The sequence below is a fragment of the Abramis brama genome (assembly GCF_963993115.1).
Source record: "Abramis brama genome assembly, chromosome: 2".
Taxonomy (NCBI): domain Eukaryota; kingdom Metazoa; phylum Chordata; class Actinopteri; order Cypriniformes; family Leuciscidae; genus Abramis; species Abramis brama.
In genome coordinates this window covers 30124333-30143834 of record NC_139964.1, presented here as the reverse complement: position 1 = coordinate 30143834, position 19502 = coordinate 30124333, and the positions used below count along the sequence as shown (strand labels likewise).

The 19502-nt window shown below is 39.0% G+C and overlaps 2 protein-coding genes across 4 annotated transcripts in view; one reads left to right on the top strand and one right to left on the bottom strand.

Moving 5' to 3' along the window:
• Nucleotides 1-19482, top strand: part of ppm1kb (protein phosphatase, Mg2+/Mn2+ dependent 1Kb) — an 85035-nt gene extending 65553 nt beyond the window's left edge. The window contains exons 1-8 of one of the 3 annotated variants that reach the window (XM_084096411.1): nt 12248-12384; nt 13079-13140; nt 13233-13799; nt 14040-14140; nt 16459-16624; nt 16812-16956; nt 17136-17270; nt 17794-19482. In XM_084096411.1, the coding sequence (XP_083952537.1) occupies nt 13360-13799; nt 14040-14140; nt 16459-16624; nt 16812-16956; nt 17136-17270; nt 17794-17925 (1119 nt within the window). In that variant the 5' untranslated portion in view covers nt 12248-12384; nt 13079-13140; nt 13233-13359 and the 3' untranslated portion in view covers nt 17926-19482. Of the gene's footprint in view, nt 1-12236; nt 12385-13078; nt 13141-13232; nt 13800-14039; nt 14141-16458; nt 16625-16811; nt 16957-17135; nt 17271-17793 lie in introns of those variants that run through there. The other 2 variants (XM_084096413.1, XM_084096412.1) reach the window with 2 other exon arrangements.
• On the bottom strand, nt 580-11614 carry LOC311071782 (putative E3 ubiquitin-protein ligase HERC3). The gene is made up of 24 exons (XM_084096319.1): nt 11326-11614; nt 11042-11162; nt 10883-10959; nt 10541-10762; nt 10352-10443; nt 10137-10267; nt 9851-9978; nt 9686-9756; nt 9493-9602; nt 9108-9167; nt 8916-9021; nt 8647-8833; nt 8402-8565; nt 8241-8315; nt 8057-8152; nt 7860-7928; nt 3950-4099; nt 3723-3863; nt 3465-3631; nt 3311-3374; nt 3171-3229; nt 1556-1739; nt 1378-1477; nt 580-1262 (listed from the first exon to the last, which is right to left on the bottom strand). Exons 1-24 carry the CDS (start codon nt 11537-11539, stop codon nt 1048-1050), a joined length of 3003 nt encoding a protein of 1000 aa, XP_083952445.1. The 5' UTR covers nt 11540-11614; the 3' UTR covers nt 580-1047.
• Nucleotides 19483-19502: the final 20 nt, after the last annotated feature.

The window sequence follows — 19502 nt, the reverse complement described above, 5'->3', positions numbered from 1 at the left end:
CCTGCATGCCGCGCAGTCGGCGCGTGACATTTGAAGCAATGTCATGTAGGAAATTTGCTCTTTAAAGTGCTGCCGCAGCAGGCACTTGAGATAGCTCGTAAAAGGATATGCGCTCGCCGGATAGCCGCAGGGAAACGGCGAATCAGAAGATCGGCGCCGAGTTGCTGTAAGCAGGAAGGCCGCCGTCCGCTGCACTGCAAAGCAGAGTCGCTCGTTCCGCCGCTGAGGCTCGACGACAGCGAAGGCTTCAAGGAAAAGTCAGCGAAGACGTGTCGATCAGAGATTAAATCTGATTCCTATGGCGTTCACAGTTCTCACAGTTCACCATGGAAATATTTGTTATGTTCAAATGTCATGTTTTTTTCTCTTTTTTGTTGACACTGACACTTTTGCATACATGTGCCAAAACATGCAATTTGCTTCAATTAATGAGAAATTCAAATCTGATGTGAACAAGAAACAAATTGTTGTTCAGAAATCTAAGCTTATTGTTTTGAGGGGGTGAAAAATCTAATTCGAGAATTGAGTCCAAGTAATTAAGAAAAACTGCAATAAGATAAATATAATGAAAAAATATTTACAACAACATGTCTTTTTATTTACTTAAGCATTTAAATATGTTTGAAGAACCACCAAATAACAGGACATACAATAAGGTTATGAGGTGACATACCAGGTGGCATCAATGCATCATATTATATATGATAATAAAAATTACAAAATGCCTTAGTTCAGTTATTCTCCCATCTGTAACGCATGAACAATGAAAGGTCATTTAAAAATATATATAAAAACAGTATTTTATACTGCAGTTCTGACATCTATACTGTTTATTTACAATTACTGTACTTACAGTTTTTAGATAAATATTGAAATTGACTGAGCTGTGTTGCATCTATATTTCAAACTTGTGACTGAAAGAAGTTCAGGGTGAGAATCACATAGTTCATGTAACATTTTAAAAACAGATTTTACTTTTACTTTACACGTTTTACTTAGTTTTGTATATTTTGGGGAACCTTGGAGGTTTGGAACATCGATGGATGTTCATTCTCGTCCAAAAACCTCACAAAAGTGGATTGCATGTACTAGTTTGTTGCGAAGTGTGTTGATACTGCTGTATTTAGGAAGAATTAATCTGTCAAAACAGATCTGAGCCTCTGGCAAACGGTGATCTGGATCAGGACCGTCTGACTGACAAATCTTCAGAGGACGTTTTGAGAAACCTCCCACAGGTACACGGTCCGATCCATACAAGAACACTGAAGAAAAATAGGTAGAGCGAGGATGTGAGGCAATAAAAATAACAATCCTTAAATGTCCATATGATCTATAGATGCATACATTTTTTAAAAATAAATTCATGTTTAAGCTTACTCAGAAATTTCTTCTTGTTCTCTTCAGAGAACTCAAAGAAAACAGTCCAGAAGTTCTTGATAAGCTCATCAGAGGCAGAACATCTTTCATAGGAAGCAGACTGAAGACAGAGCAGATAAAGTCTTAAATACTTGTTAAATTCTCGTTACAAATTTGCAAGTTCTGCTAATACATTTACCCGGTGAAGCTCCAGCCATTCATATTTAGGGGAGCCGTGGAGAAGCTCCTGCAGTTCGTCAGGGTGGAACATGCTCCAGACAGCGAGCGGGCAGCCCTCAGAGAAACCTCTTGAAAAATGCTTGAACTGATTCTCCACAGACTTGTTGAAAACAAAGTCGACATACAAGTCCACGTACTTCTGTCTGCAAAAAAAAAAACAAGACAAGCTTGATAGATGGATAGATAGATAGATGTTAAAAAGTGCGAGGGAAGGATGAGGTTAGTTAAAGGAACACTCCACCGTTTTTTGAAATAGGGCTTATTCACCTTCTTTCCTACATTTAGATAGGTGGGCAAATGCATTTTTGTCTCAGTGCATGGATTGTTTTAGTTTGACAGGGTCGGCGCGAGCTTAGCTTAGCTTAATGAATGGAATCCTTTGTTGCCAGCTAGCATGTCCTGAGTAAAAGTGATAAAAAAATTAAAAAAAAACCCCACCTAATTACTTCTTGTGGCCTGCATATTCACAGCGAGTACAAATAGCAATGCAGATTAACACTAGGAGATTTCCTAGGCAGATATTGACTTGGGACTACATTAGGGTGAAGCACAGGCGAAGCACTGCTACTTGGGCGCAGAGATATCACGCAACACATGAAATCCCACGACTTCCGTCAACATACCGGCGTGAACAGTAGCTGGCTATTTTTCCTACAGTACATGAATGGCGATGAACATGGCTGATTTTGTGAGAGACGAAGAGGGTGACTTCTCAGACAGTCAAGAGCCAGAACCATAACGTTACCTCTATGAACCAGAGTTTTCAGAAGAGGAGCTGCGTGCTTTGGAAATAGAACGACAGGAGGAGGAGGTTGCGATCGCTCAACAGCCTGAGGACGTGAGGATGAGAGCCAACACGAACTGGTGGTGTGAATGTGGGGGAATATGCCAATCTATGCCGACTGAAATAGAGTGTCTGTGCTGTGGCGAGTGGGACAAGTTACTGCCATCGATGACCAGGCTCAACGCGTCAGATCAAGATGAGCATGCCCGCAGTTGTGTCACAGCTACCGAGGATTTCACCGCGTTGATCCATCCTGCAGTACTCGATTTTTTTTCCCAGTGTGATAAAGTGAACTGAAAAAAACGCCCTACGCCGAATGGACCAAATGGACAGCTGTCCACAGAGTAAGTGATTATTTTAAACATGACGCATGTATAGATCGACCCATATTATACCTGTATTCACAAGTTGTGGGATTTCATGTGTTGCGTGATATCTCTGCGCCCAAGTAGCAGTGCTTTGCCTGTGCTTTATAGTCCCAAGTCAATATCTGCCTAGGAAATCGCCTAGTGTTAATCTGCATCGCTATTTGTACTCGTTGTGAATACACAGGCCACAAGAAGTAATTAGGTGGGTTTTTTTTAAATCACTTTTACTCAGGACATGCTACAAAGGACAAAGGATTCCATTCATTATGCTAAGCTAAGCTCGCGCCGACCCTGTCAAACTAAAACAATCCATGCACTGAGACAAAAATACATTTGCCCACCTATCTAAATGTAGGAAAGAAGGTGAATAAGCCCTATTTCAAAAAACGGTGGAGTGTTCCTTTAAACAAGTGGTACACTACCTATTAACTTTGGTCACTGGAATTTGACCTCCGTTTGGAATGAGCTCTTGCCCTTTGACCTGAAAGAGGTAAATGGCTCCTGTAAGCATTTAAACAACAGCTGTGTACACTTTTATACAAGTGAATATAGACTGTATTACTGTGAAATCCAAAAAGAGTATATCCACGACGTCCTCATCTTCCTCGAGAAGGCTTTTCAAACTTCTAATGTGGGATTTATAAAATACAATTAAACCATGATCAGCTCTGTAAAAGCACTGGGAAACTTAGCATGTGTAAAATCGAATGGTTTACCTGGCCTCCACAGGGGACAGTTCCTCCAGATCATTCAGAGTGGGACTCAGCTGGAGGAGTTTCTTGAACAAGGCCAGTGGGAAGTCAATGTTCATGTAATGATGGTTGTACAGCGCCATTCCACAGATAACGCCAAGATAGTAAAAATCCTTATTACATTGTGTGCGCTGAAAAGACACAAACATCATAGCACATATGAGATATATGGAAGACCACATAAGAAGCTTAGGAATAAGGAGTGTTTAGTGTAGAGCTTACATCAGGATTGAACCAAACCAATGAATTCTCATGGACCTCCAGCACCTTTTTCTCCCATTTGAGAATAGACTTGGAAAGGAGGGAGAAGAATTCTGCTGATAAGCCCCTCCAATCTATTCCATTCTCCCCGATGAACACCACCTGTACAGGAGACGTTTTCATCATTGTAAAGGTAAAATGCAATATCAGACATTTCAAGTCTGATGTCAATTCTGTAATTCTTTTACCTCTAATAGATTTAAAAATGAGTGTTTTTTTTGTTTGAGATACTTTAGCGTGTCTGTCAACAGTGAGTCCCTGTTTACTCGCAACACGTTGCCATTTAACATGAGCATCTCTTGGTCAGGAAAGCTCCCCATGCACTCATTCTGCAAGTACTAAGAAGAGTAAAATGATGTTAGCTTTAAAGGGGTAATCCACCAAAAAATGTAAATTCTGTCATCATTTACTCACACTTGTGTCATTCCAAACTTGTATGACTTTCTTTTTTTCTGCAGAACACAAGTATTCTGAATAATGCTGGTAACCAAACAGTTTTGATACCCATTGACCTTCATTGTGTGGTCCAAAAAAAGGCATTTCACTTAACGACTGTAAGGCCGATTATGAATGTAATTGGATACTTACGACTGCTCATGCCCAAAAGCGCCAAGTCGCGTTCAGTCAGTGTTTAAAATCTACTGCAGTCGTTGGAAACAGTCTGTAAGTGCGTTCAGTCAGTCTTTAATGTTTCAGCTAGTCGTTAAGTGTGTCTCCGGCATTAGAAAAAAAGGTTCTATACGGTATCTTTAAGGGTTCCGTCAGGCACTTCATATTTAGAACCTTTTACAGGCTCCCATTTGTTATGAATCAAACAGCTTGTAAAAATACTTTATCTCCTGAAGAAATTAAATAACATGAGAGTATTATGCAATCATTTAAGACATTTCTCCTTATAAAACCTTCTTGGCGTAAAGGGTTCTTTAAAATTGAACCCCATTGAACCTTTTTTTCTAAGGCCCTGTTTACATCTGGTATTAAGATGCGTTTTTGGGCGATTGGATCACAAGTGGACGACACAAAATACAGGTGTAAACTAGAAAGAAATAAGTAAGAAATAAGAACACAAATTACAATTTTATTCAGCCACAGCCTTAGATGAAATCAACTGAAGATAAAACATTAAATCTCTCAAGATCTCAGCAGAGGAGGATTAAACAACTCCACAAACAGCATTACCAGCTTCACTTATTACTAACTGGATTTACTTTATTTCTGTCAGACGTCCACAGAATTTCTTATTGAGAACTAACAGAGGTTTAAATGTTGATGAATAATTGTTTCATTTAACGTTACCATCATGGTGATCAGCGTTTCCTTTAGTTGGGCTCTTGACCCTTGACACTTGTTAAAGGGGTCATTGGATGCAAAATTCACTTTTATAAGGTGTTTGTATATAAATGTATCTTTGCAGTGTGTGGACACAACCACCCTACAATGAAAATAAATCCATTCACTCCTTTTTTTTTATCCTCAAAAAGTCTAAACACTCTCAATAATCAAGCCGTTTGGATTTTCTGAGCAAAATAATGTCACATTGCTCATGCTCCGCCTATGACCACAGATGGACTGTCCCGTATTAGCATATTTCCGCCCTCAGCCATTTGTATACTGTCCGCCAAGGCAGCACTTTAGTGTCTTGTGTCGACACCCCCCATGGAAGAGAGGGGTTGGGTGAGCAGTTGCTCATTATCATGCACCGAAGACATGCACCGAAACGGGTCGCTGTGAACAGAGCTGTTTTTGAGGAGGTAAAAGGGTGTTGTTTTACACAACCATTGAGGAATTTTAACCAAAGTATGTTACAAACTTTACATGAAGACCCTAAAGAATCATACCAACTTGTGGAAAATGGGCATCCGATGACCCCTTTAAGTTACTTTTTTTCCTGCCATTGCAGGTGTTTTCAGAAAACATTTCTGCATTGATAAAGCAGATCAACATGGCTGCTGCAATGGTCAAGTGACTCCCTTAAAGTGTTTTAATCAACTGCTTTTTCTGTAGTTTTGCGTATTTTTAGAATTGAAACATTGAGCATCAAAACATTGAGCATTAAGTAATAAAGTCAACCGATTTGATAAACAGTATTTGTAACACTGAAGTGATTTGTGTAAGATTATCCAAAACTGTGTGAAAGCTAAGATGAAACAAACATTCATCAACATTTAAACCTCTGTTAGTTCTCAATAAGAACTTCTGTAGACGTCTGACAGAAATAAAGTCAATCTGGTTAGTAATAAGTGAAGCTGGTAATGCTGTTTGTGGAGTTGTTTAATCCTCCTCTGCTGAGATCTTGAGAGATTTATGGCCCTATTTTAACGATCTGAAACGCAAGTATCAAGCGCGAAACGCAAGTAACTTTGTGGGCGGATCTCGGGCGCTGTTATACCAGCGGGATAAATGACTCTTGTGCCCGACGCAAATCTAAAATGGGTTGGTCTGAAGTAGCTACATTACTCATAGGTGTGGTTTGGGTGTAACGTGAAATTAACTAGTCACAGTGTCATCTCACATTCCCTTTAAGAGCAGGCGCGTTTGTTCCATGGCGGATTGCTATTATAATGCCGGATTTGCCAGGCGCACACCAGGAGCGGTTCACAGCCTTTCTCGTCACGCCCGTAAAAGACAGAGAAGTGACATTGTATGGGGATGGGAGAAACCCACCCAAATTAGCTACGGTTAAACAGGCATATAATAATTTGGGTAAATGTGTAAGCTAGATTTATGCCTATTTTTTCACATCTTCATGGACACCACAATGATTTCCCTCGTGTGGAATATTTTTCCTTGTAATTATGTATGGTTTGCAAAAATGCCAACTGCTGCGTCTGTGTAGATGAGAGAAGCAAAGTGTATGCGCGTTGTGCACACGCTACATTATGGCCAAGCATGCGCCCTTAAAATAGCATCTGAATAATGCGTTTAGACTTGGCTTTTCCTGGTCTGTGGCGGAATTGTTTTCTGGAACTGCAAAATAGCACCAGGGAACGTTTGCGCCGGAACACGCCTCCTCTTTTCGCTGAACCGCCCCCGGGAGCGCAAGTTCATTCCCTAATTTACCGACGTGCGTCTGTGGAGGGAAAAGTCTGCTGTGCGTCGGGTGCAAAATAGGAATGATACATGCGTCAGTGTACAAAGTCAATTGCTCTGGGTTCAAGATAGGGCCCTTAAAGGGATAGTTCACCCAAAAATGAAAATTCAGAATAAAGAAAGTCATACAGGTTTGGAACAGCTTGAGGGAGAGTAAATGATGACAGAATTTTCATTTTTGGGTGAACTATTCCTTTAATGTTTTATCTTCAGTTGATATCATTTAAGCTTTGACTGACGAAAATTGTTGTTTGTGTTCTTATTTCTCTTTCTTTCAGTGCTTGTTCACAGCAGGTGTTTGAATGATTGAAAGAATGTTTCAGCAAACTCATTCTAACCTTCAAATAACATCCTATTAACATTCAGGAAACTGGACATTTTTATGTTCTTGGAATGTTACAAATCAATGTTCCTAGAATGTTGAATTGTTAATCTTGAAAGAACGTTTGAGGAACATCATACCTTCTAAAACACGTTCCTCTAACGCCAAGAAAACTGGATATTTTTTACATTCCAAGAACCAACACTGAATATTTGGAGAACGTTTACAGGTCTAAACGGGGTCTAAAACGTTTTGAGCTTGTCCACTTTCGACCACTTCCAGAGTTGACAACGCATCCGACCGGATTGCTTTCATAGTGAAGATGCTCACGTGGTTGAAAGCGTTCGAACAGCAACAAGGCCCTGTTTACACCTGGTATTAAGATGTGTTGGTCAATCGAATCACAAGATGAGGAAGACACATTCCCGTTAACACCTGGTGTTTTAATCCGTCTCTTGTGTCCTCTTTCAACCACTTCTGTCCTGATTTCTTCGAGGGGAGGGTCTATGGGTGGGTAAAAAAATGTTTTATCATAATACCAGGTGTAAACAGCACCTAAGAATGTACTTTGTGTCCCACATAAAAAAAAGAATATCATACAGATTTGAGGGTAACTGTTGCTTAAAAATTGATTATTTTGCATATGTACTGTATGTATGGCATATGTACATCCATCTCTGACTTACACTAAACATTCTCTGTTTAGATACGGTGTCAGCTGCAAAAGGGAACTTGACCAATATTTTAATAATTCCCTGAAAGAAAAATCCATGGAAGTACTTTAAGATTTGTTACAATTATTGAACACAGAACATTAAAAATGTCATGCAAATCTCATTGAAATATTTGTATGTATCATGACACAAAAGCCTTCAATACTCACAAAGTAGTAATCTCTCAATTTCACCATGTCATGCAAATCTTCTGTGAAACAAAAGCTAAAAATCTTCTCACACAGGCCTGCCATGGTGGCTTGCAGCTATGGATGTAAAGAAAAAGAGAAATTTCTGGTATTTTGGTTTGTTGTCCAAAAATATCTTTTTTTTATCTATTGCTTTGGTTCTCACCGTATCTAGGAGATCATTGATCTCATGAATGATGAAATCACTGTTTGTGATGTCATTGTGGGTAGTGCAACAGACCTTCACAACAGAGACAAAGTATAAACAATTATTATACAATGATAAGGTTAAATTTCATCTTGAGATCAAATGTTTAGAAAAGACACCTTATAGAACATCTGAAGGATCTGCAAAAAGTTCTGCAGGCGTCTAGTAAAGTCATGCTCAGTTTCACCGCAAGAAATCTGGCCAATCAGCTCAGCACATTCTTTCTGAAACAACTTCACCAAGCCTTTGAGCCAATCGTTGGGCAGTTTGGACCAGTACGTCACTGAGAATATATCATACAAATACTTAGACAAATACAACAAGGCCAAAAAACACAAAGGTTGAAATGGTCCTCCAGCTTTACCTAACACCTTGCGAGGGTCTAGATTCAGCTGAAGCATTTTGGAGGCCAGTTCTCCAGTGAGTTCAGTTCTTTGTTTCTGGAGTCCTCTGATGAGCTCAGGGAGGAGAAGGTAAAGTCTCAGAGCTTCCACACCAGCTGGATTTGGATTCAGATCCGGCAGCAGTTTCTGTTGAACTACCTTCACTACCTGAGATACGGAAAACCATCAACTGCATCTCACTGTTTAAAATGTAATGAACATTTTTTATAAACATTGGATTCATCATTACCTCTGTTATCGACCGTTTATTCTCTAATAACTTTGCAAAGGATGTTTTAACCAGATCAAAATCCAATCCACAATGCTCCACAGAAGTCTGATAATGTTCATCACAACTACAAGGACAGAACATACATAAAATCTGTGATGGAAGGAGTGATTTTAGGCACAGAAATGACTAGATAAGACTACCTAATTTTACCTTGTTTTGAGGAAACTTCCATTCAGAGAAGCAGCAGAGGAGAACACTGTGTTTATTTCCCTGTAAACAACAAAACAATACTTTTTAGTTCATTTATATGCACTAATGCTCAATTACATTATTAGGCCACAACATATTTAAATTAAAAAGTAAGAATCCTAAGATTCACATACTAAATTGTTTAAACGTTATATAAAATCAAGACTGTGATTTTTCTGCTATTTAATAGCGAGTTTTAAAAGAAGGACAAATGCATTAAGGTCACGACACACATCTCCACATGCATTTTCACAATATTTTAAGAGCGTACACAAATGCTGTACACTGGATTTTTTTAGCAATATCATGAGAAATCATGTGAACAGAAGCTAAGGCAAACACTCACTTCTTTATTGTTGGCCATTCATCACTTCCAGACACCCGCCATCGGTCAATCATTTTGTCATTTAATGTCAAAACCCCTTGGTCACTGGATTCTGGCTTACTTTCAAGCTCCTAAAAAATACAGAAAAGTAAAATATAAGTAATCACAGTGCAGCAATAATTTTATATTTATGAATGAAAACTGCCTGTCTTACTTTGAAAAACAAGGCAAAGGAATGATTCTCCCCAGCGATGAGTTTTTCAAATGTATATTCATGATCACATTCTGTGTGCAACAAACATTTCGTTTACAGTTCAGAGCAACATGATGAGTAAAACAATATTTATAACCTACAGTTAAAAGATCATTTTTTATTTACCAGTTGAGAGATCCACAGGGAAAGGCACAGTCTGCTTGATCATTTCACCATTTCCCAGCTTCCCTTGCATCCCACATCCAAATGAATAGATCAGCTTTGACGATTCGACTGATACGAGTGTGTGACGTCTTTATTCAAGAAGAGTATGATTTACTGAACTGAACCATACAAAAACTTTAAAAGGAATTATCATTATGTGCTGCGTGAGAGATAAAGTTTCAGTGTGCATAGATAAATCTGCACTACTGCATATAAACACTGATTGCTTATGAAAAGTCTAGTTTACCTCCCACATGTGACCTGTGACACTTTAGATCCCCAGAGTTCAGCAACCACCCGCGGATGATGTTCGTCTTCAAATGAGTTGTGCCCAAGCTGGCCAAAACCTCCAGATCCAAATGTGAATACTGTGCCGCCCTGAAACACAAACAATTAATTACATTTTCTGTCCAGTTTGTTGTATGCTATAATATGCATATATAAAATATTACAAAACACTACCTTTGATAAAGTGGCAGTGTGTTCCCCTCCACATGAGATGGACACAGTTTTCTTTCGGTTCAGACTATTTACAACCGTTGGGACGTGTCTGTCTGTGGTATTGTACATTTGACACAGTATTGCACAAATGTAGTGCATTTATATATGCTTTTATATGACTGGTTTAGTTACATGATGAAACATTCAGACCTGTAGTGTCTCCGAGGCCCAGCTGTCCTGCCGAGTTCTTTCCCCATCCGAACACGACTCCAGAGAGAGACAACACAAAGCTGTGGTCTCCTCCAGCGCTGATCTGAGCCAGTGGGATCCCACACAGACTCTTCACGGGTTGAGCTGACAGAGAGCTGGGCTGTTCTTTCTCCAAACCCAGCTGACCGTGAGTGTTGTCACCCCATACGAACAGCTGACCATCTGAAAGACCAACAACAGCTCTGTATATCCACTCTTAAATGCCAATCAATTCATGTCAATCATAAGAAGTCAAAATATTAAAACAAAACATCAGTTGTTAGATGAAATGGTTGTGAATACCTTTGGTTAGTGCCATTGAATGCTGGTCTCCACACGCAATCTGAATCACCTGCCTGTTTTCCAGACCTTTAAGAGGACTGCAGAGAAAAGACAATCTGTCTGTCAGACATATGTTATTATAATTCATGTTCATTTATACTGTTATGCCTATACACATACCCCCACACAGTAGATTTGTCCATAAAGAGAACTTTTCCTCCATAATCAAGAAGAACCGCACCAGCTCCTCCACAGACAATCGATCTGATTCTCAAACTGTCCTTCTTCAGCTGTAGTGGCTCTGGAGTAAATAAAATATTTTCATCAGTTCAACTTCTATTCAGACTGTAAACTTACAAACAAACATGTTTTCATAATTAATACATGACATTTATCTTACGTTTAATAACGATAATTTTAACAATAAAAATAAAAATAGTTTCATTTATTGCAGGCTTTCATACTTAGTTTTCCATCGTGATCACAGTTTTCACCGCGCAATCTAAGGACCGAGACATTCCCATCCTGGATAAATCCAACAAAACTCCTTCCTGCTGACATGTCCTGAACTGCTGATTTCGGACACACGGATCGTATTCCACATTTGCCATGTTTGACTTTGTCAGGTTGTACGAGACCGAAGCCCTCTCTGACCTGCGCTCCCCAGTAACACAACATGTTCACAGCTGATGGACCGAAGACTCCAGCTGACTGAAGAACACACTCACATATTAAACTGAAAGCAAAACACGCTGGTTTCAGCCTAAACGAAACTTGTTCGATTTCCCCCTAAAGTGAAACTGTTTGGGAATCATGTTTTCGACTGAGTGATTAGCTCAATGGACAACAAGGAAAACATAGTTGAGGGATGAGGAAAGTTCATTGGAAAACGAAACAAAAACCTAAAGGGATATTTCAACCAAAAAATTATATTCTGTGTATTTTTCTCTCGTGTTGTCCGAAACCAGTATAACTTCATTTCTTCCACGGAGGCATAAAATAAGTTGTTTGACAAAATATAACTAACTAACTCACAAAAGTCAACGTTCAGTCTATTTTCATGCAACGAAAATGATTGGTGACGAATCGATTCTGTACATCATAGATCTCCTACATCAAGATCTACATGTCGATACATATATATTTAACACATAAACACGCTAGGTCTGTCTGTGTGCGACCAAGTTAAGGTAAACAGGTAAACATATTGGCGGTGTGTGAATAATTTTAAAACAGTTCGCTCTTTTACATGATTCCGAGTGACAGAGTGCCAAACTACTGTTTCTCCTAAATCATTGGTTTAGATCCATGTCAATCACAGAAATCTGGCCAATCAACTGATTGAACCCCACCGACGAAACGGAGGGATCTGATTGGTTCTCAGGAATTTTCCTTCAGAGGCGGTCGGTGCAGAGCTAAGCTGAAACGACGCTGAGAAGGAATGACCGACTGAATATTACATATACAAGTCGTTAGAATAAACAAAAACAAATCGAAATTTATTGTTATCACACAATTTGCAGGTAGGTAGTAAAGAAAAATCTAGAAGTTATACAGTATTCTCGTTATGTTGTCGCGGAATCCGTTTTTGCTAGCAGCTCGAGCGTCGAAAAGCTCGAGGATTCATCTCCATTTTGCTTGTTGTGATTAATGTTATCATTAATAAGCTTCTTCTGGTATAATTTATATCAGTTTATCAAATTTTGCTTTATTAGTTATGTTTAAAACGTTCCTAACGAGCCGTTTGAAAGCATTGCTAACATGCTGTTATATAAGCGGAGTGTTGCGTCATGTTTATTTACACTCTTTTCATTTTTAACTTGATTATTTGCCCATGTATCTTATTTGGGTTATTTTCCTTTTATATGAATGTATTTATGTTGGCTTAGAATCGCAGGTTATGTCCATATAATCTAATCTAAGTTACATCTTGTGTGAATTAAATAGGGGGTGGGGCACATTTGCGTATAACCTTGTTACTGAATGACTCCATTGGGACAGGCAGTAAACACGCTGTTTAGTGTTTAAACAAAGGCTGTCTTATATCCTAACGAGCTGACTACATAGGCAGCATTTTTGGGCATGTATTATACAGTTTTTTTTATTGAATGACTTAAGTGGGAGGGGCTGTAAACATGCTATTTAGTTTTAAAACAAAGACTATGTATCAAAACCCATTGAGCTGCCCAACTAAATAGCTTTTTTTGGAAATCTTAGGTGCCTAAAAAGTGCTGTCTGTGTTGGCATCTTGCTAATGTTTTGCGACTCACCTGAAAAAGGTATGTGCGGCATGTCACATAGTATGTTAATCTAGGCATAAACAAGCCCTGAGGCAAGTCATTCATTTGTTAATTTCCTTCTTGTTTTTCAGAGAACTCCTGGTCAAGACTGTATATTCATCAAGACACTTTCTGCACTGAATTTCGAAGCACATTTTGGGTCCATTTGTTTCGGACTCTTCCCACCTATTCCATAAGTCTGGTGTCCAGCCACGGAGTATGTCAGTGGCTCTTCTCATGCGATATGCCACGCTCAGCGGGTCCCGTGTCTGCAGCAGGGCCGCCCTCGGCTTGACCAGCGCCCATCAGGAAGACCCGAGACGGTCTCTACACACTCCGTCATCTCCTCTGTGCAGTAACTCCCGCTTTGATCCTGACAGCAGTGGCCATCCGACTACCTGGGACTCCTTCGGGATCTGGGACAACCGCATCGATGAGCCCATCATGCTTCCGCCAAGCATCCGCTATGGTAAACTCATTCCCAAAGTTAGCCTGACCAAGGTCGGCTGTGCCTCGCTGATTGGTCAGCGGAAGGAGAACGAAGACCGCTTTCAACTATCGCAGATGACGGACAACATAATGTACTTTGCGGTTTTTGATGGACACGGGGGTGCAGCGGCTGCTGAATTCTGCCACAAGAACATGGAGAAGCATATTAAGTAAGGATCAGTCGTTTAATAACTGTTATGGGGTTTTTATTTTATTTTACTTTTCACCAGTTTTGTTGTCACGAAAATGCATCCGGCTACAAGAAAAACTCACGATTGTGTTCACATAGAGGCTCAAGCCGTGTGTTTAGTAACATAAAACTTAAGAGATTTCCTTCAGGAGATGGGCTTTGGAATCTGTGTTTTAGGATAACTAACTGTTTATGTTGCATTTGATGATTTTTGTTTCAGAGATATTGCAGAGGAGGAGAATAACTTGGAGTTAGTTTTAACCAGGGCATTTCTTGAGCTGGACAAATCATTAGCCAGGCATCTTCACTTCAGTGCAGATGGTAGGTCCTATTTCACTGATTTATTCTTTTTTGAAAGCATGCATGTTACATGAATAATACTCTAGTCCCTCAGTCTTAATTCATAAGTATTGCTTTGATGTATCAAGTAACAGAGCCAAATTGACGTTTGTGAGCAGAACATGACGATGTAGACTAAATAAATATTTTTGTTTAATAAAACAAACTGATCCCTAATGCAGAGCTTTGAAAGCCTGTATAATCTTCTTGTGATAGTTCACAGACTTCTCTTTGGCTCTGTAAAATGCGTCCATCCTAACATAAAGATAGCACTTGTATATACTAGGGGTGGGTAAAAAATTGATTCCTAGATGCATTTACATTCTTTCTCCAAATTGTTATTAATAATTGTATTTACTAAAAAGACTATGCAGGAAAAACACTGGTTTGGAGGACGTGTTTGCAGTGGCACATATACCACAAAATGGTGTTTACGCTGTGCGGCTTGTGCAAACAAACATACACGAGCTTTCAGATAAATTTGACAGGCAAAAGTCTCAAGCTTTAGTTTACAACGTCTTAAAGAAAACATCCCAACTATCATATAATTTAAACGCGTGTGCGTGCATCTCAGAGCGGCTCCGTCACAATGCTGCTCCACTTGAACTGTTATCATTTACATGCGTCGAGCGCGTCTCAAACTGCATCTCTGCATATCCTGTGAGTTTGTTTGGCTTATAACATTCATCTGGGAATGCAATGTGCGCCATTTCATCAAATTTGTAAGGTGAATCATTTATATACGCCAATAAACAGTTCATTACGATTTCAAAATATAAGTTTAAACCCTCGCACTGAGTTTGCATGTTGCTTCTATCGTAAAGAAGTGGACAAGTATTAAAGATTAAGTACACATTTTAGTTAAATGTCATTTGGCCAGTATTAAGCATGAATTTGATCTGTTGTAAAGTGTGACAACACCAGGCCGTTGCTGCTCTCTGCAGGCATTTGTTATAATACATAATGTACAGAAAATTGTTTATATTATGTATTTTAACAGTGTTGTTCTGTAAAACCATATGATTACTTGCTTTTGATACTTTATTTGAACCAAATATTATTGCCTCATTGTTATTATATATGTATTATAAGTCTTTTGCTTAGGTCTATTTTTATTACCACGAAAAAATATCAGATTACTCAAATAATCGTCAAAATAATCGTTAGCGACAGCCCTACTCATTTATTTTATTACTGTTGCCTACAAGGTACCTTAACTTGATAAAGATTTGCATCTAGTGAAAAACCAAAATGCATCAGGAATTATTTCGAACAACATCAGGACTCCTTGACCTGAAATAGTATCAAATATTACATTTGATTCCCACCCCCAGTATATAATATTAATGCATATTTAAAAATAGGGTTTTTCCATTTTTCTTTAAAGTAGTCTTTGTTAGATTCATGTGTGTTGATAAGGATATTAAATGCTGTTAGAATAAGTACGATTATGCCTGGCCCATCTTATTCATGTAGTGTGCGGCCCACGAGTGTGGCCTGCTGCGTGACATGTCCAATCTTGCCCTTTGTGTGTGCGTGTTATATCTACAACAGCCGCGGACCCAGCTTACCCCCTATAAGAGCTGCAGCTCTGCACTACCTTTATGGAGGCCGGAGGGCTAGATTGCTCCAGCGGGTCCGTGCGTGGACTTCTGGAAGGTTCCTGACCTTTCTCTCTCTCTTTTCCTTTCTGTCTTTCTCTCTTATCTCTCCTTTACTGTGCTCTGTCTTCTTCACATGTGTTGGTTGCTGGAAAATGATTGGTTAGTTGTTGTGTTCTGTGTATGGATAACTCTAGTTTTATTTGATGTTGTAGAAAAAAAAGCACAAGATATTTACTGTGGGAGAACAAAGTAATTTTCAGTGAAGAAAAGCTGTTTGCTTTTATGCTATTAATGAATTTTTGTAAACCAAGCAAGGTGTTTTGCTTAAACAATGGTGTTTACTGTCATATGTGCCATTGCTAGTCAAAAAGACACAATGCTACCTGGCTGCCTTGACCAATCCAGTGCATCATCTGTTTTGGAATCTCCCTCTTTTTTGTTTCGGTTTACGTTTTTATCAAAAGCTTGTGTACCAAAGCATCGCATACATATTTATTAAATATGCACAGTATTGTGTAGTACAGTACACTAGAATTATGTGCAATTCTCAGAACAGGACTAAGAATTAAAGCTTTTTATTTTCTGTGTGTGTGATTAAAAAAATGTACAAAAACTCACTATTGCGTATTATTCTGTATCAGTGACTTTAAACGCATCACAACTAACCATTCTGCCTCGCTCTCTGGTGTGTTACAGCCTCTCTGTTGAGTGCAGGGACCACAGCCACAGTGGCTCTGCTGAGAGATGGGATCGAGCTGGTGGTGGGCAGTGTGGGGGACAGCCGTGCCATGCTGTGCCGCAAAGGCAAGGCCCTCAAACTCACTGTGGATCACACACCTGAGAGAAAGGATGAAAAAGAGAGGTAATAATAATAATAATAATTTGTTACATTTATATAGCGCTTTTCTAGGTACTCAAAGCGCTTTACATGAAAGGGGGAATCTCCTCAACCACCACCAATGTACAGTTTGCCTGGGAGCACTAGTTTCTCCAAGCAGATTGAGACACTGTGAGAGCACTTCTTTTGATCAACATGTTTGTTTCTGAAGGATACGGAGGACTGGAGGTTTTATTGCGTGGAATAGTTTGGGTCAGCCTAATGTCAACGGCAGACTGGCCATGACACGCAGCATTGGAGATTTCGACCTGAAAACGTCAGGTGTCATCGCAGAACCAGAGACTAAGAGAGTTTCAGTGAGAGCTTTTTTTAAAATTCACTTTAAATATACTGAAAATGTCTTCTCTTTCTCTCAAATTTTTTTTTTTTTTTTTTTTTAAATGATATAAATTATTTTAAAATGCTATAAATTATTTTAAAATAATATAAATACTTGTTAAAAGTTGTATTGATTTAAGTGTACCTGTGTTGTCAGTTGCATCACGTCCATGATGCTTTCCTGGCACTCACTACTGATGGCATCAACTTCATCATGAACAGTCAGGAGATCTGTGACGTCATTAACCAATGCAACGACCCTAAAGAGGCCGCACAGCGCATATCTGAACAAGTGAGTCAAATAATCCAACATCCACCATTAAAGGGTTAGTTCATCCAAAACATTGTATTCATGTCATTCCAAACCTGTAAGGCCTTTGTTCATCTTTGGAACACAAAAGATATTTTTGATGAAAACCATGAGCTTTCTGACCCCCCCCCATAGACCTCAACGTTATTACCACTTTCAAGGCCATAGTAAAGACATGGTTAAAATAATCCATGAGACTCCAGTGGTTCAACCTTAATGTTATGAAGCGACGAGAAAACTTTTTGTGTGTCAGAGACTGACACGGAAGAGAATACATTGTTGAATAAAGTTATTTTAGTTTTTTTTGCACACAAAAAGTATTCTTGTCGCTTCATAACACAACTATGTTTTTTTAAAGTCACGCCGATCATCGTTTTCATGATCGATCGTCCCTGTAACGTCCCAGTATTCTTCTCATTTATTCTTGTCTCTGTTGTGAATGCAGCAGGTTTAAACATGCGTACGATTCGTAGAAAGTTAATTGGTTCTTTTCTGTCTCTCTCAGGCTCTTCAGTATGGATCTGAAGACAACAGCACTATCATTGTGGTGCCGTTCGGTGCCTGGGGCAAACACAAAAGCTCTGACGTGAGCTTCTCCTTCAGTCGCAGTTTCGTCTCCAGTGGCCGCTGGGCCTAAGCAAAAATAACTCAAGACAATGATGGTATCAGTGATACACAAAATCGACTCTCTAATCTGAGCTGAACAATGTGCAATATTCTCCTTATCCATCCTGTGAGGATCACCTCAAAAAAGACCACATTTAATGTGGTTTTGGAGTTGATTTCTCTCATCAGAATGATTCTAAGCTATTTAGCCTAGGGAAGCAAAAGAAGCATTGAATTAATGTTTAAGACGGTGTTACATTTTTCCTGAGCTTTGAGGTTTTCTTTGTTTTAAAAATTAAAAACTGAGTTACCTCAGTTCTGGTTTTCACTTTCGCAGATACAATACTTTAGAATAGTTTGCCTTGCCATTAGTGGAATCAACACCCGTCACATTTTAATGTCACAACAGGAATGTCAAGCACTTTCAGATTTTGGGAGGTTCCATTATTTTTTTTGAACCTTCATGACTCTTTGTAGTGTTGAGTGACGCACATAAGCACATTTTTGTGGTCTACAGTCTTTGTCTGATGGCTGTGTGTATTAATAAGCCCATATTCACAGTTAGACTACTGTGTGTACTGAAATATGAACTCCTATTCCTTGTGCAAGCACACGTTTCTATAACTCTGTCTCCTATTATTAGTGTGAATATACTTCTTCCAGCTTAACAACCAGCAATTTTAAAGCTACACTAAGAAATATTACTACCACATGGAATCCGCAACCCAACTTGAGGACCATTGTGTGAACAAATCGATGATTTTTCTGTGCCTTGTCCATAAACGTCTGTTCGTATTTCACATGCTTATTCTGGTGAGGAACTCAACTTTAGGTTGATAACTAAAGTTTTAAACTGTGACGTGTGCTTGTTTCGTGTTACCAGACAAACTATTTTTATTCAGATTGCACACTTCAGTGGTTTCCCTACAGTGCATAGATCAAAGTGCAGATGGTGATTTTATTTTATTTATATAATGTATATGACGGACATTTAACTTTGTGGTATATGTGAATGTATAGATGTTATACCTAAATACATCTTTTCTTCTAAAGTCTCCTAGTTACAGGAGAGAAGTGAACATTCATTCATTCATTCATCCTCTGACATAATTGTTGTAATTGCAGACATTCTGCTGAAAAATCTTCTGTCATGATCTCTGATGTCCAGTGAATTTTGTTTGTAGAGCCATACACACATGACCTCAGCAAGTCGGCATCTCGGCTTCGCTTTCTAGTGCTGTTTCTTCATGTATTGATTTCGGCATTAACACTCGTTTCATTCTCATTCAGAATTTCCTCTCAATTTATACTTTTTTTTCATGTCTTCCTCTGTAAGGTCCAAAAGCGCTTCCAGTACGATAGGCGTCTTGTTTCTTTTCATATGTGCTGTTCTTCAGTTATTATGTTTCTGTCAGAATGTATTACATTCGGTGTTAACACAACTGTGCATGGATTTTGCCTAGAACAATCTGTAAAACAACTACAGGTGTTTCCTGCTCTATATATATGGACCTAACTTTGCTATTATTGATATGCAGTTTATTGTAAAATACAATGCAGCTGTGAATAAAGTTTCACCAGAAACGTCTCCTTTGGTTAAATTTTTTT

Excerpts from the sequence above, each read along its gene's own strand:
- LOC311071782 (XM_084096319.1), bottom strand. The coding sequence starts at position 11,539 with ATGTTGTGTTACTGGGGAGCGCAGGTCAGAGAGGGCTTCGGTCTCGTA. Across the intron at positions 11,163-11,325 it reads TGATCACGATGGAAAACTAA|AGCCACTACAGCTGAAGAAG; the intron begins GTATGAAAGCCT and ends TATTTACTCCAG. Across the intron at positions 10,268-10,351 it reads ACACTGCCACTTTATCAAAG|GGCGGCACAGTATTCACATT; the intron begins GTAGTGTTTTGT and ends TTTGTGTTTCAG.